Source organism: Petaurus breviceps, unplaced genomic scaffold (genome assembly GCF_028583685.1).
Source record: "Petaurus breviceps papuanus isolate PSGF00001 unplaced genomic scaffold, PetGlider_PUasm1.0 90775, whole genome shotgun sequence".
Lineage (NCBI taxonomy): Eukaryota > Metazoa > Chordata > Mammalia > Diprotodontia > Petauridae > Petaurus > Petaurus breviceps.
In genome coordinates, this window is record NW_027187342.1 from 13,746,571 (window position 1) to 13,772,523 (window position 25,953).

Here is a 25,953-nt window from a genome sequence, read left to right on the forward strand (position 1 = left end):
TCTTGGTAATGATACTGACAATTCAGAATGGTAGGGGAGATAATATAGATGGGGATTGCTCTTCCTCCTTCCCTCCCTGCTGCTAGTGCTCTGTCCTGAAAAGCTTGGTCTTAACACTGATCTTTGCTGGACACAGCAAATGCTTACTTACAGTGTTTGTAACTGGCATTGGCTTGAACCACCTAAGAAGAAACAGGAATCTATATAAGCTGAGCCAGTGAGGGGAAAATGGTCAATTACCAGAAAGGATGGACGGAAAGGAGCCACATGATCAGGCTATCCCTGACTCCGATACTCATCAGGTGGGTAACCTTGGGCAAATCACTTAACACTTCTAGGCTTCAGGTGGGCCACAGACTGCAAAAGTCCTGATGAGATCTAATTCTTGTGGGCTGCCTCTTTTTTTCTGATGCCATCCCCTTCTCCTGCTTAGTCCCCCTATCTGCAAGACTGCCCTGTTTCTTGAAGGAAATGAAATGGTGATCTCCCTTCCTGTGACCTCCAGCTAGAAATAAAGCAATAGGTTTCTCTTTCCAAATGGTGAGCTCTGATAATGTCTAACTAAGTGAAATAAGGGACATATTCCACTGACCAGACTAGATGCCCTTTCTTAAGACTTTCTTAAGGCCTAAGTGCCCTTTGACTCCAGGCTGGGGATAATAAGTATCATTTCTTAAAAAGTGTGTCCTTCAGACTCTTAGGGTTGTTTTCTGTTCTGCTTTTTTTGTGAATTGGCTGCAACACTGATTAAATTACAGTGTTCCTGGGGGCAGTTTTTCCATCTGTAAAATAAAGGGGTTGAATTAATTTCCCACTCCAAAATATTCATTCCTATAGCTAATCTTTTTGGATTATTGTTCGATTAAAAAAAAATCAAACTATACTATGAAACATTTAGGGGAAAGAAAAATAACCTCTGTCTTTGAGAGGAGTATGGTATATATAGCGGACAGAGGACCTTCCTCAAAGCCAGGAAGACTTGGGTTCAAGTCTCCCCTCTGACACATACTCTTTGTGACTCTGAAGTCACTTAATTTCTCAGCACTCTAGATCTCTTGCTACAGAAAAGGTACCAGCTTACATTAGCAGAGGGAGTTTGCACAATAAGGAGCTCCCTATACCAGTGAAAAAACAGATCTAGTCTGAATCACCACCTATGATATCACTGGTGTAGGGAATCCCCAGGCTGCATTCCAGCCAAACTGGTCTTCTGGTTTGCTCACCCATACCTCTCCTGTCCCCACACCTTACACAGGCAGCTATCCTTTGGGTTTGGAATGCATCCCTTCAGTTCTCTCTCTTTAGATGCCTCTTTCCTTCAAAGCTCAGCTCAGGGGCCACCTCTCAGGGAAGGTATTTTCTGACTCCTTTTCTTCAAAAGCGTTAAGTACCTTTGCCCAAATATTTTCTTTATCTTTATTTACGTTTTGTTTCTCCCAACACAAGCTCCGGGAGCCATTTTGGTTTTGTCTTTGCATCTCTAGTACCTTGCATAATGAAGATTTAAAAGATGCTTCTTAAGTGCAGTCTCTACAGCGGGGGGCCTTAACCTTTTGTGTCATGGAACCCTTTCAGAGTGCTTTTGGATGCCTAAAATAAAACGTGTGGGATTACAAAGGAAACTATTTATACTGAAATAGTTAATCAAATATTAAACAAGTTCACAAGGCTCCAGGTTAAGAATATATGCTCTACAGGGAGTTTTTGCAACTTGATTATCTTAAGAGTTATCTGGGAACATGGAGAAGTTGATCTGTTCATTATCTCACATGTCAGCGGCATGGCTTGAACCCACACCTTTCTGACTCTAAGGTTAGCCCTTTATCATATTGTTATCATGAGAAATTCAGTCTTAGAGAGCAGCAAAGCAAAGCAGAAGAGACTTCTAAAAAATATCAATGGACTTCTATAGAGTTTGCCTACTAGGTTTTCTTATTTCTTCTCTCCTAAAAAGTCCAAGAGCATATAAACAGGGTTATAGGATCAGGGATTTAGAGCTGGAAAAAACCTTTGAAGTCATCTGATTTAACCACCTTATTTTACAGATAAGAAAACTGAACTCCAAAGAGGTGACTTGCCCAAGATTATGCAGTTAAATCAGCAGCAGAGACAGAATACAAACCTATATTCGGACTCCAAATCTTAAATTTCTGCTTTACAATGTTGCCTACAGATTATCAGAAAATATTCATTCTGGATATTTCCTATACTACAAATGAGCATATTTGTATTCAGAAAATAGCCACTGATATTTCTGGTTAACACCTTTAGTTCAAATGTATTCTTTCATTAAATCACGGGTGAGGAACCTGCAGCCTTGAGGCCACATGTGGCCCTCTAGGTCCTCAAATGTGCCCCTTTGAATGAAATCCTTTTAATTTGTTCTGTGAAGTTTGGATTCAGTCAAAAGGCCACACTTGAGGGCCTGGAGGACCACTTGTGACCTCGAGGCCACAGGTTCCCCACCCCTGAAACCATTAACAGAGCTGTCAAATCAAGTTTATTAGATTAGTTTATTTGACACATAATTAGGTTCATGTGTACAACCAAGAAATAAGACAATCCCCAAAGGCAGAAAATATGAGAATTACACCAACATCCATCTAGAAATGAAAAGTAGCTGTACTAATTTCACATGATAATGTAATTACAAAGACAGCACTATTTATCTCAAAGATATTTAAAGTGCTTTACAAACCAACTAGGCTATCTTTTGCTGCAACCCTGACAATTTCGGGAAATAAATAGTGCCTTTAAAAAATCGGCTTTTAAGAAGAAAAAAATGTGAATACTGGGTAGGATCTTATATTTAACACAGGCCTTAAAAGGAAAATCCAAAGAGGAAGTTACAGGTTTAGTTTTACCCTGAAAACAAATGTAGGCTGAATTTTCATTTTTCCATCAACGACTATCCCTTAACTACCACCAATCTCACAGCTTAATACTGTTTAGAAAGGTCCAATAAATGCTTTTCTATCATAGGTACCATTCTAAATCTAATGTTCTTTATAGTAAAAGTTTTATCATTAAATTAGATGACTTGGTCCTGGATCAATGCCACTTACACAAGGCAAGCTAATAAAAGAATATAAACACTTGGTTTCTCTGCTTCTGGCCAAAGCACGAGAATTCAATTCTAACCCCTTCAATGTCCTGCTTCAATTGGGCTGAAACTTCAAGTCTCAGTCCAAGAACTTGGTTCTCATTACATATTTTGTAATGAGACAGTCCTTACTTAAAATATACTTCACTAAAAGCACTCAAAGTTTAGCCAAAGAGTGTTTTAAAATTCTGTTTTTTTCAGAAATACGAAAAATGAGTAAAATTTATTAGCCCACCCATTTCTCATCTCTTTCTTTTGTTAGGCCTCATACTACACAGAGTTACTACTTATCCCAGGCACATCCCTTTCAAAAATAGGGAATAAAAAATATTTATAGTTCATATATTAATCAAATGTAAAATACTCCATGTTTTATGACTTTTAAAAACACATGATCCTTTAAAGGTTTAGGACATGGCAGAAAACAAATTCAGCTTATATTGTTAATTTATGGGTCAGTCTGGCAAGAAATGCATTTCAATACCAGTGCCAAGTAAGTTCTTATGATTTAAAAAAGTTAATCTCTTTGCAGGCAGCAAGCACTAACAAAGCTTTTCAATTCCCTTACCCAAACCCTCTCCCTTGATCGGTCCCACTGCAAAGATAATTACAAGGTATATGTATACATCTTCTTAACTGGTGAATTCTTATTATTTTAAACTTTTAGTTGACAGTTCGTTTAGCACCACTCTCCAATAGCTAGTCACTGGTAACCAAGCAGAATTTAATGCCTTTGTGACAATAAATATCTCAATTCAAGAATTGCTAATTTTCTCTGGTGTAATGACAGTACTTATCTCTGTGCAACTGTCTATGTAAATCAAACTGAAGTTTGCCTAGTGTCTTTGCACAGATGTGCAATTCCTACATCCTTCCCTTTCCTCTACACATAAGCCCAAGCAACACAGTGAAATACAATGAATCTGAAAAGTTCTACCTATTGCTTAGGGAAGAAATCATTTAGATTCTGCCTAAGCTCATTTTTGGAGTTCACCTGACCAGGCTTACCCTTTAATCTTATGCAACAAACTGATGATAAGTTTACTGCCAAATTACCACAGGACTTTAAAAATGCCGTATTTAAAACTGAAATCTGAAATGCACCCTAAATGCTATATTAATCCAGTGTTGCTTACATAACACTTCATTTTCCCTTTTAGAAATGCTGATTGGGCATCCACACAAAAAGAGAGAAGCAGGGATTGAGACTTCAAGCTTAGTGGAAACAAAGTATGAGGAAACCTTTTTTGGTAAGTAAAGGAAAGATTCCATACTTGAATATATATTCTGCTCATACCAAAAAACAAAGAGAAAGGGGAAGCTAGGTGGCGCAGTGAGTAAAGCGCCGGCCCCAAAGTCAGGAGGACCTGGGTTTGGATCTGGCTTCAGAAACTTAACCCACACACACAAAAAAACCTAGCCATGTAACCTTGGGCAAGTTACTTAACCCCAATTGCCCTCCAAAAGGCAAAAAAACAACAAACAAACAAACAAAGAGAAGAATACTTTTCTTAGAAGGTGAAAGGAAAAGAAAAATCTTGGATGGGGTGGAAATGACTGGGTGTTAATATGGGAATTAAAATATACCCTACATCAGCAATGATTCACCAAATCTATTAATAGTCTTCAAAAGTTAAGGAGTTGTGGGGTGGCACAGTGAATAGAGTACCGGCCCTGAAATCAGGAGGACCTGAGTTCAAATCCAGCCTCAGACACTTAATACTTACTAGCTGTGTGACCTTGGGCAAGTCACTTAACCCCAACTGTCCTGCCTTCTCCCCTCCAAAAAAAAGAGAGGGGGAGGGGGAAGTTAAGGAGTTGGATAACTCTACCAAATAATAAAACAGAAAGGAATCATCCAATCTTGTTCAAATAAGTTATATGGGAAATAAACATCAGCAAAGAATGCTGTGTCTATTAAGTGTTATAAGATAAAAGCAAAGACATAAGCTTATTGGTTAAGTTTACTAAGGAAAATACTAATTGGGTTATTCCTATTTAAAATAATGAAGGATAATAATCAATTTTCTTCCTCCTTTTGTTTTTTCTCTTGGAAAGCTTTGGTATTTCCTTTTTCACAAATTAGGCATTATAAATTTTCATCTCCCAGACGATGAATATAAGAGGAGAAAAATCCATTAGGAAACAAAAAACATTACAATGTAATAGGTCTGGAATTATAGCTGAGTACTTAACTGAATGGTCAAAGTCCTTCAACTTAATGGCCAAAGATTGCAAAAAAAAATATTAGTTACTAATCTACTACATATATACCCACGATTTTTGTTCAATAAAATACACATAACAACCCAAATAATTTTTTTTCCCGTTTGAATTGAAATTTGGAAAGGTGAATGTGCCAACTTGCTTTATGTCTACTTGACTCGAAGGCTTACTAAGGAGACAGCTGACAATGCTAATATATGTGCATAGAAATATATGGATATACATATCTAAATATCTATATGTGTATATAGATATATGTATATATAGAGATATAAACAAGGTAAGTGACATAATGTACACTACTTTTAAATGTGCTTCTTCCAATCCTAAAGATAAGATTTTTTTTTTTAGCATAATTCATGTAAAAAATTAAAGCGAGACATTAAGGGTTTTAAAGTTTTCTCTTTGAAAAGATGGTATCTTACAGTACATACAAAAATACTCTGAAAATACATACGACTTCATTTACAAAACATTGAATCAAACATATTACAAGAGGAATTACATGGTTATGGTTTTTTTTTAATAAACTGCATGCTTTCATGAAACTTAAAAAAATTACTAAGAAATGCATTGAAAAAAGCAGTGTAAAAAAAAGACAACATATGTAGTTTGTTAAATGAAGATTACAAAGGCCCTGAGCCAATTAATGGTCAGTTATAATGGTCATTCAAAAATACCCTTTAGATTTCAATAAAACCTACCTCTTGTTTCTGCATGCCTGTCAGTGGAAAAACTTTCTAAGGTTGTGGTGCAAAATGATGGTGTAGAATTGTCATGCCCAGTTAATTCCACACCACAAAGATGTACAGTTCTCTCATATTATGGTATTTTCACTGGTACCGGAATAAATTCTGTTGCTCTATAAAAGCTTTGCAAAAACATGAGTTAACTAACAAGGATGACATGAGATATGGTATATAACAATTTTTTACCATTCATACACTGACTTTCAGTATCCTGGTTACCTTTTGATTTTTAATAAAGATGCATTTCACAGACCTCCATGGGAGGCAAGTTAGAAAGGATACATGGTGCTTGTATTTAATCACTAGACTAATACTCTCTAGTAACCAAGCACCATTTTGACAGAAATGCACACAAAAATTAGTTTAAATATTCTATGTGCCAACCTGTGGGAAAAATAATTTAAATCAACAATAGATAGAACAGACAGGTATATCTACACAAATTGAGAAAGCAGAAATGATACCTCACATTCATGTATCTGACATTTCACAACAGGGCTTCAATGACTAAAGTAAATATGCTGACATTTAGTAGATTACAATTATAGGACAATTTTTTTTTTTGTTTTTAACTTTTCAGTTCCAGACAATGATTATAGCACAAGACTTGAGGAAAGGGAAAAAATCAGGACTGTTCTATGGTAGTCCACAAGGGAAAGGATGGGTCCCCATAACAGAGGAAGCAAGCATCTAAAGTTAAGGCAATAAAACCCCTAAACTTAAAGCCATAATATAGTAGACAGTCTGACAGCAGGTGATTCTGGAAAAGTTACACATAGTAACAGGAATATCCTATACCATCTGCAGGTCAAAGTGAAGACAAAAATTCAAAACCAGATCAGGGTTTCCAGGATGATGACTATTAACTCTCACCGTATTTTACGTAGGACAGCAACTGCAATAAAAAAAAAAAAAGAGTAGCTGCTTGTGAGCAACTAAACCATTGCATATTTTCTTTTATGTGATGAGGCACATTGCCTTTACCGGTTAAGGGTCAGTCGGATGGAATTTTTAATGACTCGGATGTTATTTGTTGGAACAGGAGATGACGAATCTGGTAGTTCTTTACTGGGTAGTCTCTATAAGAAAAAAAAAAATCAGGAAAAGTGAACATAGACTTTAAAGACCTGAGCACTAAGATACCAAGTAAAAATGACAACTCTAGTCCCCACCCTGCCACAAATCTTATAGTTCCTAGTTTAATACAGCTAAATGCCCTTAGTGTATTAAGTACCTTCTAGTATCCATAAGTAGCTTCTCACTCCGATTTTTAGTTCAAGTATTTAAGGAGTTCCACATTTCTAGGGGGTGGGGGAGGGAGAAGGAAGTAAGGAGAGAAGTAGGGAAAGAAGAGAGCACCAAACAAAGAGGGAAATTCTAATCAATTAATCTTAATTCTTTCCTTTACTCTCTTTCCTTAGAGAGGGGAAAGTAGTTCTCCTAATGAAGGGCAGGGAGACTTAGTTCTTCTTTAAGTCCAACAATGCTGTTATATATATATCATGCAGGAAAGCTGGGAGGGATATAGGTCACCCAAGAACAAAATTGGTTACTGCCTTGGAAAAGGCAAAAACTCTAGCAGCAGGGAAATTTGGCACCTGATATTAAACTCGGATTGTTGGAAAATCATTTATAAGAATCTAAACTCCCAAGGAGACTTGTATTGTATGGTCATACTTTGTAAAATCACAAAAACACTGTTGCATGGGATATGGGGAACACTATGGAATGAAACACAACTGTGTGATAGATACAGCCTTAGTTTCTTACCAAAAGTGAAATGTACTATCTACTTTAATTCTCTTATGTGCTGTGGAACTCAGAAAGCCTTTTCCACCTCTATCATTTTCTTCCATTTACTCAAACTTTTATTAAGGGTCTACTAGTTGCAATGTGTTATGGTCCAGTTGTTTCAATCATATCTGACTTTTCATGATGACATTTGGGGTTTTCTTGGCAGAGATAACAGAATGGTTTGTCATTTCCTTCTCTGGCTCTTTTTACAGACGAGGAACCAAGGCAAACAGGGTTAAGTGACTTGCCCAAGGTCTCACAGCTAGCAAGTGTCTGAGGCTAGATTTGAACTCAGGAAGGTAAGTCTTCCTGACTTCAGGCTGACATTCCATTTACTGAGCTATTTGAAATGTAGGGAGATATAAAAATGAGTTCTTGCTCGCAGGGAGTTTACAATGTAGATTAATCATACTTGTTCTCTACCTACCAAATACTGTACTAATTTTCCAAACATCCCATCTTAGGCTTGGAGAAAGAAAATCACTTTTTCTACAAGTTTTATCCAGGAGGCTGCTAGATTGCAGGGTGGCATACCCTGAAAGAACAGCTAAGAGCAACCTTAGCTGGGCTTGTCCTTGACTGTGGAGAGCCTTTAGAAGACTTAGAAAATGTTTCATGTAGAAGGTGCAACAATTCTTATGCCAGCAGGTGTTAAGCATTCTGCTCACTATAAACTTCCACAGATGACATCTTCATAATTTAAATAAACCTGCTTTTTGATTCATCTGCCAAGAAATTCTGGTTTATTATTTGAGGAAATTCCATTTAATCTTGAAATATTAATTCAGATTTTATTACCTTTGATTTTTATATTTACTGATCTCCACAATGAAGCTACTATTTAAATATTCAATTTTCCTAGAATGTAATTATTTGTTCAATATTGGAGAGTCAAGGTTTATGTGGAAAATATACTATGAATACCATTTGTTCTCCTAATAACAGTACACTGTAAATAATGTACTGCAAAATTACCAAATATTATGTTTTGATAGTAAGGAATTGTGATACAGGACAATGATCTTATACTGCCATGGTATAATATTTCTGTGCTGAAACCCCATTTGTTTCTAAAAACTAAGACAGAAAAGGAAAAAAATGACTATATGTCCTCTATGAACACAAATTTCCCTATCCCATAATGTTATTTTTTCTTTGAACTCCTAGAGTATTTAAAAAGTTAATTAACATGTAGTTTAATATTTGTTTGGTTTCATGTATTTATTTCACCTCTGTAGTTAAGTGATGGCCCTTGCTTTCAAGGAACTTACAAAAAACATATTATACTTTATTTCCCCACAGCACTTAGCAGAAATAATATGCATTCAAATACTTGTTTAATTGAGAGTGTAGCTACAGAATTTTACCTGTAAACTACTCATTACCTGTAGTCTAGATGTGTCAATAGTTGGAATAGGCATAGACTTTCCTCTGAGACTATCCTGAAAGGTCAAAAGCAGGCAAATGAGGCCTTTTCTTTTACTATAAAACAACTTGTGATCATAAATGACTCAGCTCTTATAGAAAAACAATTGTATTTAACACACACACACACACACACACACACACACACACAGTCACAGCCACACAGGATGGATTTTGTCTTGCTTTGCAAAAAGTACTTTTTCCTACGTATTATTATGTACATTATGATGTAGTTCTTTAAAACAAAATACTTAAGATGAACATTACATATTTACCATTGGTTTTCTTTTCCCATCTTTAGGTGCACAAGATTCTCTGAAAGCAGAGTCAAGTCCAATAAACTATGAGAATAAGGATTGAATAAGTATTAAAATCATTTAGTTTTAATTTACATTTATTTAGTCACATAAACATTTAATCTTTATAATTTGGGGAATAACAAATATATATATATATATATATATATATATATATATATATATACATATATATATAAAACAAAACAATCAACAAACTAAAAGTGGAGTAAAAGTGGTGGATGGGTAGAATTCAACATATTTTTCTTTATATGTCACTTAATTTCTACTATATGAGGGATCATTCTGATTTACTCAAAAGCCTGCTACTAAAGCCTTCCAAAAAAACTAACTCATGAATTTACCACCACCTACTGGACATACAGGAGAGCAACACTATAACCTAAGCAGATAAATATAAGGGGTATTTTCATTCAAAATTCACAATCACAGCTTCTATATAGGTAAACTTGCCCTAATCATTTAGCTTCTAAGACCTATCAACGATATGGGTGCTTAGGATATAAGTTATTGACATGAATCTTCCATAGTTTAAAACATGTCCAGGTTTTTTTTTTTCCCCTAGTCTCTTCCATTGTTCATCTAGATCAGGGCATGGCAAACTATAGTTTGCACAGTCTATATATATAGCCTGTTGCCTGTTTTTGTAGAGCCCATGAGCAAAGAATCAGTTTTACATTTTAAAAAGCCAATTGCAGTTTGCTGATCCCTGATTTATTCACCCTAATAAGAGTGAATTCCTCTACTGATATCCTATTCTGGAATATTTAACTGTGTACACAATAGCGTGGGGTGAGGGAGGCAGAAGAGGAGACTCAAGCTGTGTCAGGTCTGCCCAGCAATGGACTAAAATGTCTTTAATCCAAGAACTAGAAGAGCTAAATACAGAGAGTGTTTTAAAGCAAAATGTTGGAAAAGAGGTGATGACTTTTTTTTGGCAGCAGCTATTATAATAAGAATACTTAAAGGGCAGGGGAAGAAATATTCATACTGAGAATATAAATTCTAGAAGGGTGGGAATTGGGCCCCTTTTAAACTTTTTCTCTTCCCAGTGCCTAACAGAGTGCTTTACCCACAGCAGGCACTAACATGTTTAATTCTGAAGTGCAGAAATATGGCTGGAAATATTTAATTTGCTTTTAAGAAATCAGACGAATGGAAACTTGAATGAGAATTTAAACAATGTAACAAAAATATTTTCTGTTAAAAAGAATTAAGGTCATATATGATATGACCAATATAATAAAATGATATTATAGCTAAAAATGCCATGCCTAAATTAATTTACCTATTTAATACCAAACCAATCAAACTACCAAAGTTTGGAGGAACAAAAGGTCAAGATCTCAAGGGAAATGATAAAAAAAGTAGGAAGAAGTCTTATCAGCATCAAATCTCAAACTGTACTACAAAGCAATAATCATCAAAATGATTTGGTACTAATTAAAGGATAGAAAGGTTGTATATTATACAGCAGTAAATTAACAGTGCCATACTCTTTGATAAACCCAAGAGAAAACTGGACAATAGCTTGGCAGAAAATAGATATTAACCAACATATATTAGTATATTCTCTCAAGAGATGTGTATCTATACCAAGATGAATTCCAATTAACCTTTTAGATCTACATATACAGAAGAGTTCATGACTAAACAAGGGATACAGAAGATCACAGAAAATAAAATGGCCAACTTAATTACATAAAAATTTAAAGGTTTTGCACAAACAGACCTAATGCAGACAACATTAGAATGGAGCTAGGCAAATGAGGAAAAAAATCTTTGCAGCAAGTTTCTCTGTCAAAAGTTGTAAATCCAGGAACTAATACATTTATAAGACTCCACGAGTCACTGCCCAATAGATAAATTGTCAAAAACTTTGCAAAGATAGTTTTCAAAGAAGAAGTCTAAGCTATCAACAATCACATGAAAAAATGAGAGAGAAAGAACCACTGTTGGAGGGGCTATGGGAATATAGGCACATTAAATGCTCTGCTTGTAGAGATCTAAATTGGTCCTACCAATGTGAAAGGCAATTTGGAACTATGCTCCCAAATTAGTTTTCATCCAGCTATACTACCATTAGGCCTATACTCCAAAGATCACAGAGGAAAAGGAACCATATATACAACAATATTCATAGTAGCCTCAAATTGTGAACTAAGAGGGTACCCATCTATTGGGGAATGGCTAAACAAATTACGGTATATGAATGTAATGGATTATTGTGCCATAAGAAATTATGAAATGGACAATTCTACAGGAAAGTAGGAGGGCCTAAACAAAATGATGCAGAGTGAAGTGAATAGAATTAGAACAATTTATACAACAACATTATAAAGAAAAAGAACTTGGAAATACTTCAAAAACTGATTGGTGCAATGATAAACTATGAGTCCAAATGCCTGAAGATGAAACATGTTGCCCACTTCCTGCCAGAGAGGTGACAGACTTAAAATGCAGAATAAGACATACATTTTTGGACATAGCCAATGTGGGAATTTGTTTTGCTTGGCTCTGCATATTTATCATAAAGATTTTCTTTTCTTCTTTCTTATAAGTCCAATGTGGGTGAGGAGTATAGTAAAAAGGAGAGTTAATAAATGCTTATAAAAATAAACTAAACACACAGAAGAGAAAAAGTAGGCGTTTAGATTACTCAAGAGAACTGAGAATTGTCTATGAGGAATGTGGTAAGTAATTTCTAGTAGCATTAATTGAACCAAAAAACTATAGAGAATGCCCATACCTTTTCTATGTCTTTTAACCTTTTAGGAGATCCATCTAAAGAAGGTGAATGAGATCTCTTGGATATAGCACTCTTAGATGTTACACTTAACATTCCATTTTGGTGTTGCTGCCCTTGGACTAGATTATGAGATGTTATTATACGAGGAATGACATTTCTTCCTACTACAGTAGGAATGGTACAGATAGCTGGAGGTGATATGACTTTTATTGTTGAATCAATTTCTGCAAAAGAGGAATTCTTTTAAGTCTAAACAAAGTCTAACAAACAATGGAATCAATAGTAGCAAAAAGTCTTGATACATACTTGAACCAATAACTGGGATAGATAATCCTTGAATTGGAGGTGAACGAACAACATCCAAAGGCTTTTCTGCAATGGTGGCAGGTGCTGTTTCATCAGGTTCAGCACAGCTGCTGTTAAAAAGAAAAAAAAAATATATAAATTTTCTATCAATCTAAAATAAGCCAACACTTACTACAAAAAAAAATTCCATATTAAACTTAGGGGCTTATGGAAGATGGGGAGTCAATGAGATTTTTAGAACCTCAAACGCAAAAAAGAAATTTATTCATTCCTATTTTACGACTTTTCACAATTCTCCATTAATATACCTTCATTCTTATTCATTACAGAGAAATATCAAATGAGTACTTCAAAACTTTCACTAAAAGACTATAACTAAGAGTCCTTTATAATTGTTTTCTGGTTGAGCATTTCTCACTTGTCATCCCCCAAATCTGAAGACTCAAGTGTAGTCTATGTTTGGAAAACACCATATGTTAATGACACTGCCTAGCAATCTAAGAAGGCTAAACATTTATGCTAACTTTTTTTTTAAATGGCACTTAGGTACAAAAGAAAAAGGTGTTAAAAAAAAGATTTCATATTTTAGGTCAAAATGTATTCTACAAAAGCTATTTAATAAAAGATTAAATTAACAACACAGACCTTTCCATTTCTATCACAGGAGGACTCTCAGGCTTGGAATGCTTATTTAATAACACAGGCGAATTAAAAGGTGTTCCATTATCAGTGTCTCTGGAACTATCCAAGCAATTTCCATCCAGGGATGATCTCTTTGACTGAAGTCCACTAGCACTTCTATTGATATCTTGGAGGCTTTGCTGAGAAAGAAAAAGTTCACAGGATTAAAAATTAATTCACAAACAAAAGCCAACAATGGAGATGTAAATAACATGGTCAACTCAATTATCTGCAAGCAGATCATCCTTTTGTGGATGAACAAAGGCAAAATTTAAATCTGCGGATGACTTTGTTCACATAAATGCCTATGCTGAGAATACTCAAGGAATGCATACTAAATATCAACCCAATTAAGAAGGTAAATCTAGGGGCGGCCAGGTAGAACAGTGAGTAAGAGCACCAGCTCCAGTGTCCAGATGACCTGGGGATCAAATTCGGGGTCAGACACTTAGCACCCACCCAGAAACACCTGGCCATGTAACCTTGAGCAAGTTACTTAACCCCAATTGCTTAGGGGCGGCCAGGTGGTTCAGTGAGTAAGAGCACCGGCCCCAGTGTCGGGATGACCTGGGGATCGAATCCGGGCTCAGATACTTAGCACCACACTCAGAAATAACTGGCCGTGTAACCTTGAGCAAGCTACTTAACCCCAATTGCTTAAAAAAAAAAAAATAGTAAATCTACACAGGTCTATTCCAAAACGTAAACACAGATAATCTGCAATTATCTTTTGTCTTGGATTTTACTCCATTTGAAGCAATATCTCCTCTTATTAGGGTGAAAAATTAGGAATCAGTAAAGTCAACTAAGAACTAAGTTACACACTTACCTTTTTTTTTTTTTGCAAAATTTCTGCAGGAAGATAATGATGAAGTTGCTTTTTCTTTACATGAGTTGCTTCAATCTTCATTCCTTCTTTTAGCATGTTTATGTTGTTTGCTTGCCTATATACTGTAAGACAGCATCTCATTATGTGGGAATCTAACTTTTAAATTTTAACAGCTCTTTTCTTAATAAAACAAACTAGCATTACATACAGGCACAATATGAGACTAATATCCTAAAACATTTTCATTATGATGTTGCCATTAAGAGCACAACATATGACTGATTCAAACATGACCAGACCAGAAATATCTTTGGAAACATCTAATCATATGTCTGTTCAACATACATAGAATTGACATAAATAGGACTAATCCATCCCCCAACATCTAGTCAGATGGAATGAATAAAAGGCAAATTAAAACAAATGAAGCTTAGTTTCACACATATCAAATTGGAAGAAGAGAAGATAAAAGGTGAAAATAAGAAATGTTGCAGGTGCTGTGAGAAATTAGGCACAATACTATATTGTTGGCAGAATTACAAATTGGTCCAATTCTTGTGGAAACCAATTTGTAACCATAATCAAAAGAGTACTGAATTGTTCATAACGCATCCCACTACTGAGTAGGATGTGTCCCCACAAGGTCAGCGACAGGAAGTCCCATAAATTCTCAAAACATCCACATCACTACTCTTTAGATGGGGCATTGATTACATGAGAATGGCTGAAAGAAGGGTGTTGTGGTAAAATGTGACTGTGCCATAAGAAATGAAGAATGAGACAATCAAAGGAATGTGGGAAAATTTGTATTAACTGACACAGAGGAGAGAAAGCAGAGAATGGAACATAAATGATGAAGATAATGTAAAGGAAAATGTTAAAAGACACCAGAATGCAAATTATATATAACATCTAATCTTGGTTCCAGAGGACTTCTCTACAGGCAGTGAACTACTGATGCAAACTGTCACTAATGATGCCATTTGGAACTGATGGCCAGGTTTGTTTCATTTTTATTATTTTTCTTTCTCTTTGTTATAAAAGGGTTCAAGGTGAGATTTTTGGAAAATTACATACAAACTAAAAAGTATTAATAAAACATTTAAAAGAACCAGACCAGTCAAGATTAAATTCAACAAAGCTTGCTTTTTTTTTGGGGGGGGGGGAAGGTAGGGCAATTGGGGTTAAGTGACTTGCCCAAGGTCATCTGACTAGTTCTGTGTTAAGTGTCTGAGGCTGGATTTGAACTCAGGTCCTCCTGACTCCAGGGCCAGTGCTCTATTCACTGTGCCACCTAGCCACCCCCATAAAGCTTGCTTTTATTAATCAATATGAAATGAAGTTATAGGCATTTACTAAATCCAAAATGCTCTGCTGCACAAGCCACTCATCTGGGTTCCCAATATCTTCCACCCTGTATTCCCCCTTTTACGTGTCCTGACCTATGAAGTGCCTCATTATAATAGCCTACTCTCAATTCTTCCTGAATCTGTCCTTTGTGGCCTATGTGTGGGATCTGGGTACAATTTAGCACACAGGTGACATTGGTCCCTCTCCTCATTTCTTACTGGATAAGTGTCCTAAGGATTAAGAGAAGCCAAGGTAAAAAAATAGATTTCTGGTGGGGAAAAGGTTATGATATTCATTTTCTTTAGCCAAATTTTGGAAACTAGAAGCTATATCTATGGCTTATAAGTCAAATATGCCATGTCTGACTTTGAGATTTGGTTCCCCCCTTAATATTTTAGGCAAAAAAAAAAATGTTCTAAATTAAGTAGTACAAACACACACAAAAGCTTAACCACCTGAAATTTATGGTTATGTGGTTAGGTTCTGGGCAACACTTGAGACTACTTGGCTCTTTCATGAGACTGATGAAATGATATCAGTGACATATGTAACCCTGGAGCTGAAACTGAGATAAACCTCTGACTTAATATGTCTCACAATTCTCACGAATAGTACAGTTTGGTAAATACCAGTATTCTCACTGACTTCATCAATGTTTCTATTGAAAAAACTTGGGATCTCTGTGCTTTGCAACAGCAGTGCACATTTAAATAGCACTCACACATTGCTTTACATATCTCCTTTGGTCCTTGTAATAGCCCTGTAAAGTAGGGGTTATTACGGTTTTCTTTCTATAGATGAAAAAACTGAAGCTCAGAGAGGTTAAGCAACTTGCCCATGGACATATAGCTATTACTTATCAGGGGTAGGATTAGAACCTCAAGCTTCCCAAGTCCAGCACTCCAGATCTTTTTGTCATGCTACAGAGTTATCTGGCAGTAAGTATAGGTTCTTAAAGGAGGTATTTTAGACCTTTCTGCTCTTGCTTATGTCTTCTCCACACTACTCTTCCCCATTTACTTTAACCTCTGATTCCAGAACATTCAAGACTCTACAAAAGTTTATTACTTATTGCAACAAGCATAAAATGTTTCTCCCTGGCTTTCAAGACCCTCTTATAATAGGTTCCCATCTTACCTATAGTATTTGGAATTCAAATTCTATCCTTCAATCTTCTTGACATTTCAGACATCACTACAAAATTTCACAGTATTTGTTACTAAGAATAACTTCTATACAGTTGTGGCACTGTAAGAGCAGTTGTTTTCCTAAGTATGCACTACTGACAGTATACCTCCTTAATTTGTATGAGGCCATTATAGATATCTACATAACTATAGAATGGTTTCAAACAAAGAGCTGTGGCAAGAGTTCAAAAAATGGAAGTCTCACTATAGAAAAAACAAAACATTTAGAAATCACTTTACACGATACCATTAGAGTAATACTTTTAAAAACTGTTTCAGTGATGTTATTTAGCTCTTCTCACAGATGATAAATAACTCAGCCAGGTGGCCAAAAGGTCATAATGAGGCTACACCACACACCTCATAAGCCTTTTTTATCCATGAAACTGGGCCCAAATTAGGAAAAAAAAAAGTCACTGAGACTTACCTGTATCAGTAAAAGACTGAATGTCATATGTTAAATCTATGTTAACACTTTCTGCATTTTCAACTCGCCGGAAAATTATTCCAAGGAACCACATTGATACATAGTCACCCCTTTTAAAAGTAGAAATAAAAAAAAAATAAATTTTAGGACATTCCCCTACATTTAACAATGAAAACTAGATACTTAACAAAAAGGATTTCCAAACTTTTAGTCTGAAAGTCCCTCTGATAAGCCTAAGTATAGAACTTTATAAAGTCCATCATTATAAACTGATGATGAACATTCCTAAACACTAAAATGTCAAGTAGCACTGGTTTCAAGTAAATATTTTAAACTCACTCTTTATAATGTTCCTTGTTCCCGGGGAATGACTGAGGATTGACATGGGCAAGAGTAATAAATTCATTCCGCTCCAAATTTCCAACAAGTACACGGATTTTAGATTCAACTAAGCCAACCCTGAAAGGAAAAATGGAATAGTTTTTGTGGTTTTATGCCAGCATTAAATCTGGCAGCTTGCAGATCAGCCACAGCAATAATACCCCCAAGTGTTCAAAAATGCACATTAGCTGTGGGCTAAGGCAACTGGCCTTAAAATGTGATCACCTTCAAAACTTCTTACCTCTAACCCTAACTCCAAACTAAGCCATGTATGTACTAGGCATAGATAAAGCAACTTGTTTGTAAGGAAAAAGTATTTTAAATTTCTTGTCCATTTTTAATTACAGAAGTGTATACCATTAATAATTTAAAATTTCCATACTTTGGCTATGTTCATGTTATACCATTCTAATTCACCAAAATTTATTACATATCTACGAAATACAAGCCAGTGTGTGCTAGATGTTGGAAATCCAAGGAAGAAAGAGTTTTTATTGAACACTGTATATTGGGGGAATATCATGTATGAAGATAAGTATAACAACAAGTAGGAAGTGATAGGGGCAATGAAGATAGCTAAAGTGCCAGAGAAGGTGGTACCTGAACTAAGCCTGGAATGGAGATAGACTTCTGAAAGGTGAAGAGGGATAGTATGTTCTAGGCATGAGGGATGTGACATATAAAGTGGGAGGAGACTGGCATTCAACTTTGGAAAAAAATCCAATCTGCAAGGGACATAGAGCACATGAAAAGGAGCCAGAGTATAGACATTACCAAACAGCAGGCTTTATATTTTATCCTAGTGGCAAGAGAAAGCCACTGAAACTGGCTGAGCAGATGGGTAGCCTGATAAGACCTGTGTCTTAGGATGACAACTTCGGCATTTGTATGAAGAATAGACTGGATAGGGGGAAAAGTAGAGTCAGATAGACCAATGGGGAGGCTATCATGATAGTAATTAAGAGAGATGGTTCTGAACTTGGGTGGTGGCAATACTTAATGAATAAAGGGGACTGATGGAATAAATCTCATGTATGTAGAATAAAAAGAACTGATTTGATATAGTACCTGATTTGATATAGGGAGTAAAGGTAATAAAGAAGAATAAGAATATCTCTCAAGTTTCAAACTAGTAAATTATTTTTCATTCTGCCTAAACCTTCAAGATTCCTTTTAATACTGAGTCCCCATTTAAAATGTTCAGTTTCCACAGGATCATAGATTTAGAGACCATCTAGTCCAAATCCCTCATTTAATAGATGAGAAAGTTGAAGGATTTGCCCACACTCACAGAGATATAAGCATCAGAAGCGGGCTCTGAACCCAAGTTATGACTCCACAATCCTTCTTTCCACTGAGCTATAAAATGCCTTCCAAATGCACCAGTATGGCAAAGAATGAGGCTTACTCAATTTAAAAGATATTTGTTTACTGACCATCTACAATGGGTGTGACATTACTAGTCATAGGTAATATAAAATAAGCTAGTTCTTCCTTTCTAAGAGCCTATAATCTGGTTGTAAAGACAAGATTTTTATAAAACAATATTCCTTTCGAGCTACTTCCCCTTTACCCTCTTTTACCAGATATTTTTTGTCATGAATTTTAAAAGGTCTCAGACCTTCAAAGAGTGGTTCCAAAGCCAATGTATTTATGTATACAGTAAGGTATTTGATTCAGATTATAAGAAGCAACTGTGGCACACTGACAAGCAGCAAGAAATGACAACAGAGGGAAGGGTCCAAAAGAACTAAAGATACTTAAAACATTAGTTCTATTATTTTCAGGAAAAATAATCCTCAATACACCACCTAGGGACATTGCTGGATTAAAAACAATAGAATAATTATATTCACAATAAACTTCAGTCATCTTAAAAGGTTAAACTTACTTGTTTAGAGAAACTCAACATATTTTAGAAAGACTTCAATTTAAAAAAGTAGTTAGCAATTAAAACAAAAGCTAAACTTTAGTTTCCCAGGAAATACACTTATGTTGACTATCTTATTCCCTGATGATGAAGCATTACTGTATATGCTTCATTAGTTCAAGGACCCATGACTGTGCTGATAGGGGTAAACCAATATAGATCACAACCCCTTTACACCTTAGCAGATGGTCTTTGTGAGCTGCTATGGCCAAAAAAATAATCACCTGGTGGCCAAGCCTTTGATGATGAGCCTCTCCCTCGGAAGGCAGACATCCACTCCATTGCCGGGCCTGTACTCGAAGCCAGCTTGGCAGGACCTGCTAGAACTTGTGCTCCACTGGCATAGCCTTCGAGAACCCAGGGTCCCCTCCATGCCATGATGAGTAGGAAGGACTTTAGTGGAAGTACTATATATAACTAAGTGCTAAATTGAATATAATCAAATGACAAAATGCATGGTACAGACAATAAATGGTATGGGCATACAGGAAGTGGAGAAAGCAATACTAACTGGAATTATGAAAAAAGGCTTCATGGAGCAGGTAAAGTTTAAGATAGGTATGGGCTCACTCCTCTAAGCCTCAAATTAATTGGTGAAACTGAAATGTAATCATAAGCAACAAAAAGATACTCTAGCAGCCTGGTTGTGTACATGACAACTCAGATTGCCACTTGAAAGGGAGTTTGGTAACCTTAACTTTAAATATTAGATAGTAGCATGGACCATGGACTATGTTCTTTGACCCACTTGGTGACCTAACTTGATTCAGATGACAGATGGGATAGGGCAGGCCACAGAAGCAAGGGGTAAGGGTATGATTTCAGGGGTGCCAGTAAAGACCTACCTCAAAATAACAATGTACCTAATTATGGATAATTGAATTTCATTTTAAAAATGGTAAGCCTTTTATATCATAATTAGAAATAAGGCTTAGGTGAAAATCTGGGGAAGAATACATCAATCTAAAGTTATACACTATGGGTGGAAGATTAATATGCAGAAAGACAACACCAGAAGGATGACACTGCCTAGCGAAGGGAGGCTGGGGACAGAAGACAACCTTTGTCTACTTATAATTTTGACTAGGGCTGGCCTTGACATGTACACAGCAGACCATGTGGTCAAGAATCTTAGAACAGAGAATAGGGATAATAGATGGGAAACTGCCTTGTACATGCACCATTAACTCCCAGCTACCCCCAAGTTTGAAAAATTTGCTCAATACCAGTTATTAAATTCAGTGCCACTAATATGGCCACTCAATCTCAAAGCAAAAAAGTTAAGGATGCTGTTAAGGCAAGAAATTTTCTTATATCTATGTGGTTGAATTATACATTTGAAGTTTAAAAAAAAGGAAAAAAGTGATCTTACCATTCTAAATGGTTCTCTTCTGTGGATGCACTGGCAGTCAACACTATATAATGTCTATGAAGAATTTTCAATATTAAATGGCCATTGGGGATTCAAGGAGTGAGAAAAAAAAGAGTAGTCAATCAGGATGTATACATCATTTCTGTTCCACCACCACCATCACCACCACGACTCTTTGTGTCTCTTCTTTAGTTATAGCAACATAATTAAGGTATGGTCTTAGATGGAGTTATGTCCTCACTGAAGTGGGGCACTAGTGGCACCAATAAAGATTACAACCCCTAATGCATATATTTTATGAAAGAAATCATGGTCTACCTTCCAAAAACCAAATTTCGGAACCTCATTTAAAAAAAAAAAAGTGACTGTAAAAACCCATCAGATATGAAAATACTATATCATCTATCTATCTATCTATCTATCTATCTATCTATCTATCTATCTATATCTTGCATATATCTGCCAGTTCCATACATTATAAAAAACATTTAACTATAAAAGTTATATACAATGCAGACAACATTTCTATCAAACATCTAACCCATTTAGACAATCCCAAATACCTGTATTTCTGAAAAAAATTTGGTGGTTCAAGAAGTTTGGACCAGTCTGATTTTCCTTGAAGTATTTCACCTGTTACTGCAAGACCTGTTTTAAAAGACATAAAAATCTGTTGTTATATTTAACTCTTAGAAACCCTGAACTTTGGGGCAAAAATTTCAACCTAGCTGCCTCCTTTTCAACATACAAAAACAAAGTTTCAATCATATTAGACTGTCTCTGTTGTTATTCCAATATAAAAGAATGCTTTGGAAATGGAATAAAATTAACAGTATCAATTTCAATAGAACACTAAGAAGAAATCAAAATACCGCTTAAGTATTTTTCCTTACCAATAATTATAATGCTTTTTGCTTTGAGAATCAGGTTGCCTAACCTAAACTTGTTAGCAGACCACAGATAAAAAAGGACATAGACAGCAGAGTGCTTACCTTGTTTGAATTCTTCTACCATTACTGTCCGAGTTGAAGTAGATACATTATATGTAGAATTCTGTTGTGGATAGGCAGGGGTGATTATGGGCATGAGATGATATCTATCAGATGGGTTTACCTATGAAATTGGATAATGAAGGAATCAAGTCTTATTTTTATTTCTTTAACAACCATTTATTGAGTACCTACTCTGTGGAAGCAAGCTATTTCAGTGGTTCCCATTTCATTTTCCCCCAACCTAAAATACATAAAATAGGAACACAGGTAAAGTATTAATAAAGTTAATAAATGGCTATGAAGAGAATGTTTTTTGTTTATTTCTTCTTATCTAACAATAGAGCAAAAGGGAAGGGACAGGAGAGGCAGGCAAAAAGGCAAACGGGGCCAGAATCATCACAAATAGATCTCAGCTTGGAGAGTAATTAAAGAAATAATGTAACGAATTATTCACATACCCTAGGATCCCAAACAGGTAAATTCAGATTGCTGTCTTCAGGTTGTTTCAAAAGCACTGGATTTGGCCATTCCCTATATAATTGCAGATAAAATCTTTTTTTTTAAGGAACTTGAGAAAATATCAGAACTGCCATTTTTGATCCAAATCTTATAAGAAAGGAAACCTAATTCTATCAGAGACAACTTTTTTTCATATAACACAAATGGCCTGTGTATACAACATTTGTTTAAAAAAAATATTAAAGGGAAGGATTCCTGTTTCAAAATATTGTCTTCTTCAAGGGATATATACTGTTTTGCATTAAGTATCTAAATAATAGACCTGGAGAACTATTGGCTGCACTAGAGTTTCCATTCCCATCTCTATCCCCATATCCTAGTACTAGGGAAAGAAGAGGAAACCTCATTTTAATACAATGAATATATAATAGATGCCAGTTACCTAAAGTATTTTGACATTAAGTTATCAGGTTTGGGGAGGGGCTTATTAGTGTTAAGAGGAAAGGGCAGCTATAAGGGTCTGTGACAGATTAGTTTAACCCATCCAGAATAAGATGTCCACCATCAGCATCAATTGAAACTATGGGTCAACAAGCTCCATGTACTAAGAAAGAGGGTTAGGTTCCTCAATACAATAACTGCTTAAGCATATAAGCACAATGATTTACTATACAGATAGTAACTTAAATATGTATATAATATTCTTCCAAGCTGAACATCATGGAAATTTTTTTTCCCACCAAGCTTAATCATACTTGTTATTGATGTAGATGTCATCCCTGAATCAGCAGTGTAGTCAGACCAGACTTTGTTAGAGCAAAGATCAGAATCAGAGAAAGACTTATGGTATACAACTGAAACTCAATTCGGACCCATTAAACAAGTTACTGACAATGAAAAATGGGCAATGGATAGTAGAAATGACATCAACATTGATTATAATCGTTTTATAAAGAAATTTAACTGATGCAAACAGTAAACCAGATCAAAGGAGCATAAAAAAAAATACCTTAGTTAACAAACGCTTGACTTACTTGCCAGAGAGTGGCCAAAGGTGATATTAGTTTAGAAGTCATTGGGAAAAAGGATGACAGAGGATTACTAACAGTATCAGCTCATAAATAGCAGCAGGAGCCATAGAAGATAAAACAGCTGACAAAAAGCTTGATGACTTGTCTAAAGTCATCATGAGGGCATTTAAAGATAAAAATTGAAAAACAAACTGTAGGAAAGTAGAAAAGATCCGAAAACATTAAAAAAATTTTTTTATTCATATCTTTTCACATCACCTACATTTCCCATTGTAGCCCTTCCCTTTATCCCTCCCTTACTATAAAGTATAGAAAAACATGGCAAATCTAATTGTAGTGGATCAACTAAGATTTTTATAGCAAACTTTTTACCATTAAGGACTGCAGAGATACTACCTGGTTTCTATTATCAATTCTAGATGTGTATACAGAAGTAAATATGACACTAAAGAATTAGGATAAAAGACCAAGTGTACACAGGAGTGACACAACTTTGAAGGTACTAAGGTATTTATTTACAAGGTATCTGAATGAGATGAAGACACCAAAAGAATCTTACTGACACTGAAAAAAAGATTTGCCTCTATATGCCTACTTTCCCATCTATACAAAATGTTTATGAGACTCATCTACATAAGTTTTTAAAGACTTTTTGGTACACAGTTTTTTCCAAGCAAAGTTCCATAGTGGACCATCTCTTAACTATCACACAGCTGACTCAAAGACAGAGTGAGTAGAAGAACCCAATGTGCTCACTGTTTGTTGATTAGGAAAAAGTGTTTGCTTCCATACAACAAAATGCTGCCTTAAAGACTCTCTTCCAATAAGCTGTCTCCTGTCCATATATCAAAATCATTTAAAAGATTCCTTGAAAAATGTGTTTAACTTACAAAGATAACCTTGTTCAGTAACCCGCTGATCATTAACATCAGGCAAGACATAAAACAGAAAGTTAGATGTTTTCTACTATGATGGAGGTATAAAGTCCATGTTAAATAAATTCACTGTAGGTGAGAGGGGAATAGGAGAGAGAAGGAAGAATTCCTCCAACATGCTCTTGTTTGGAGAAGAAATTGTGTTTCCCTGCAGATACTTCTATGAGGAATCTACAATCACTCAGACTTTGGCTTGATACTTTTACACTTCCTCCAGCAACTAATACTATGTGTTGGACATGGTGGATGGTCTATAATTGTTGAGGGGATAAATCAATAAATGAGCTATATAAAATCACCTTTGGAACCTGGGAAGTAGGTAGATTTAACTTTAACTCTGGCTACAGGTAGATAGTGCACAGTCTAGATGGTCAAAGACATTAAGTCTGTAAACCAAATAGCAAGCTTGGGATTCTGCATTGTATTCAATAACCTTCCGGAGTCTACATGTAGAGAAAGGAGTTAAGTACTGAAAAAATAGCACTATGGGAGCTTTTTTCCCTCTGCATTTCTCTATAGTATTGAATAAATTCAATATATTTATTCAACCTGATTCAATAAATAATAAATGCCTACCATGAAGCAGGCACTACACTATCTTCTGGTAAGCAACTAAGGATGCTTAGCATAGTACTGGGCACATAGCAGGAGGTAGTAAATAGATGCTTACTAACTGATGCACGATTGTTAATCAGTGCATATCCATATGATTATACATATGGCTTGTTTTTTGCCTAGCTAATAAAACTATAAAAACTGGGGGAAAAAAGACTTTGTCTTTAGCATCCACACACAGTTTTTTGTGTACCAGGTACATGAAGAATGTTTATAGTCTAGATTTTAACACACAGCTAGATATCAACCAGCTAATGGAGATTTTTCATCAATGTGTATCATGGAGTGATATTAAAATTGAAAGTGAACTGAGTCCAGAAAAAAGCAAGAGAAGGAGAGCAGGCTGGATTGCTTTCAGGAAATTGCAAGGCCCATTTAATGTCCCCAAAAGTCTCCCAAAATGGTCCCATCTTTTTAAAAACCAATAGTCCACCATAGCTGTTGTATGGCTGAGACACAGAACAATACAGAAGACAACAGACAAAGTGTATGTAGGTGTGAGCAGACTGCAACACATAACTAATGAGCAATGTTGAAGAACAAGAATATATGATGGAAAAAAGATGGGCTTGTTACATGGTGAGGGATGCTGGTAGACAGCCTGATTGTATCTGATATCTTCATGATGTCACAAGAAAACAAAGGAGGTCCCCAGCATGTTGGGTTGATCCTTTTCGGTGAAGTTATATGAAGACAAGGATAGGACTTGTCCAAGATGGATAGGCACAAATGGGTTGAAACTGGGGGGAACATCCAAATCAATATGATCCATTTGAGTATTAATAATTCTGTTTAGTTTGAGTCTTTCTATATTATCTTCAAGGGCATAAAGTTTTAAAATTTTCACATCTTTGTTTCCTTGATCTAATATATAGTGTTAAAATACCATTTCAGAATTTCTGAAATTGCCTCTCATACCAAACCCTTCTCTATACCTACTGAGCTAAGAATGAAGTGATATGATAGTGACTGTTCCTAATCTCTGCCTTTACCACTGGAGTTAGATGTGAAAATGGGAACTTCTTACAGCCAACAGTCCTTCACTGCCTGAAAGCATTTTCTGTGTTAAAAAATACCAAACACCTTCCCAAAACA

At 35.7% G+C, this 25,953-nt stretch overlaps 1 protein-coding gene and 1 long non-coding RNA gene across 8 annotated transcripts in view; one reads left to right on the forward strand and one right to left on the reverse strand.

Annotated features, from left to right (window-relative positions):
• LOC138146895 (uncharacterized) overlaps positions 1 to 9,670 on the forward strand; it is a 107,097-nt gene extending 97,427 nt beyond the window's left edge. For 3 of the 5 annotated variants that reach the window (XR_011164630.1, XR_011164633.1, XR_011164629.1), the window contains 3 exons: positions 4,264 to 4,353; positions 8,085 to 8,171; positions 9,599 to 9,670. This is a non-coding gene — a long non-coding RNA (uncharacterized lncRNA). Of the gene's footprint in view, positions 1 to 136; positions 303 to 4,263; positions 4,354 to 8,084; positions 8,172 to 9,598 lie in introns of all 5 variants that reach the window. The other 2 variants (XR_011164631.1, XR_011164632.1) reach the window with 2 other exon arrangements.
• The window catches only part of PAPOLG (poly(A) polymerase gamma), a 48,121-nt gene continuing 27,879 nt past the window's right edge, over positions 5,712 to 25,953 (reverse strand). The window contains exons 10-23 of one of the 3 annotated variants that reach the window (XM_069069057.1): positions 22,277 to 22,349; positions 21,819 to 21,939; positions 21,390 to 21,474; positions 20,827 to 20,880; positions 17,483 to 17,602; positions 17,144 to 17,253; positions 14,180 to 14,301; positions 13,315 to 13,490; positions 12,670 to 12,776; positions 12,364 to 12,587; positions 9,573 to 9,638; positions 9,258 to 9,314; positions 7,063 to 7,157; positions 5,712 to 6,973 (exon numbers count right to left, since the gene is read on the reverse strand). In XM_069069057.1, coding sequence (XP_068925158.1) covers positions 6,958 to 6,973; positions 7,063 to 7,157; positions 9,258 to 9,314; positions 9,573 to 9,638; positions 12,364 to 12,587; positions 12,670 to 12,776; positions 13,315 to 13,490; positions 14,180 to 14,301; positions 17,144 to 17,253; positions 17,483 to 17,602; positions 20,827 to 20,880; positions 21,390 to 21,474; positions 21,819 to 21,939; positions 22,277 to 22,349 — 1,426 coding nt within the window. In that variant the 3' untranslated portion in view covers positions 5,712 to 6,957. Of the gene's footprint in view, positions 7,158 to 9,257; positions 9,315 to 9,572; positions 9,639 to 12,363; positions 12,588 to 12,669; positions 12,780 to 13,314; positions 13,491 to 14,179; positions 14,302 to 17,143; positions 17,254 to 17,482; positions 17,603 to 20,826; positions 20,881 to 21,389; positions 21,475 to 21,818; positions 21,940 to 22,276; positions 22,350 to 25,953 lie in introns of all 3 variants that reach the window. The other 2 variants (XM_069069056.1, XM_069069058.1) reach the window with 2 other exon arrangements.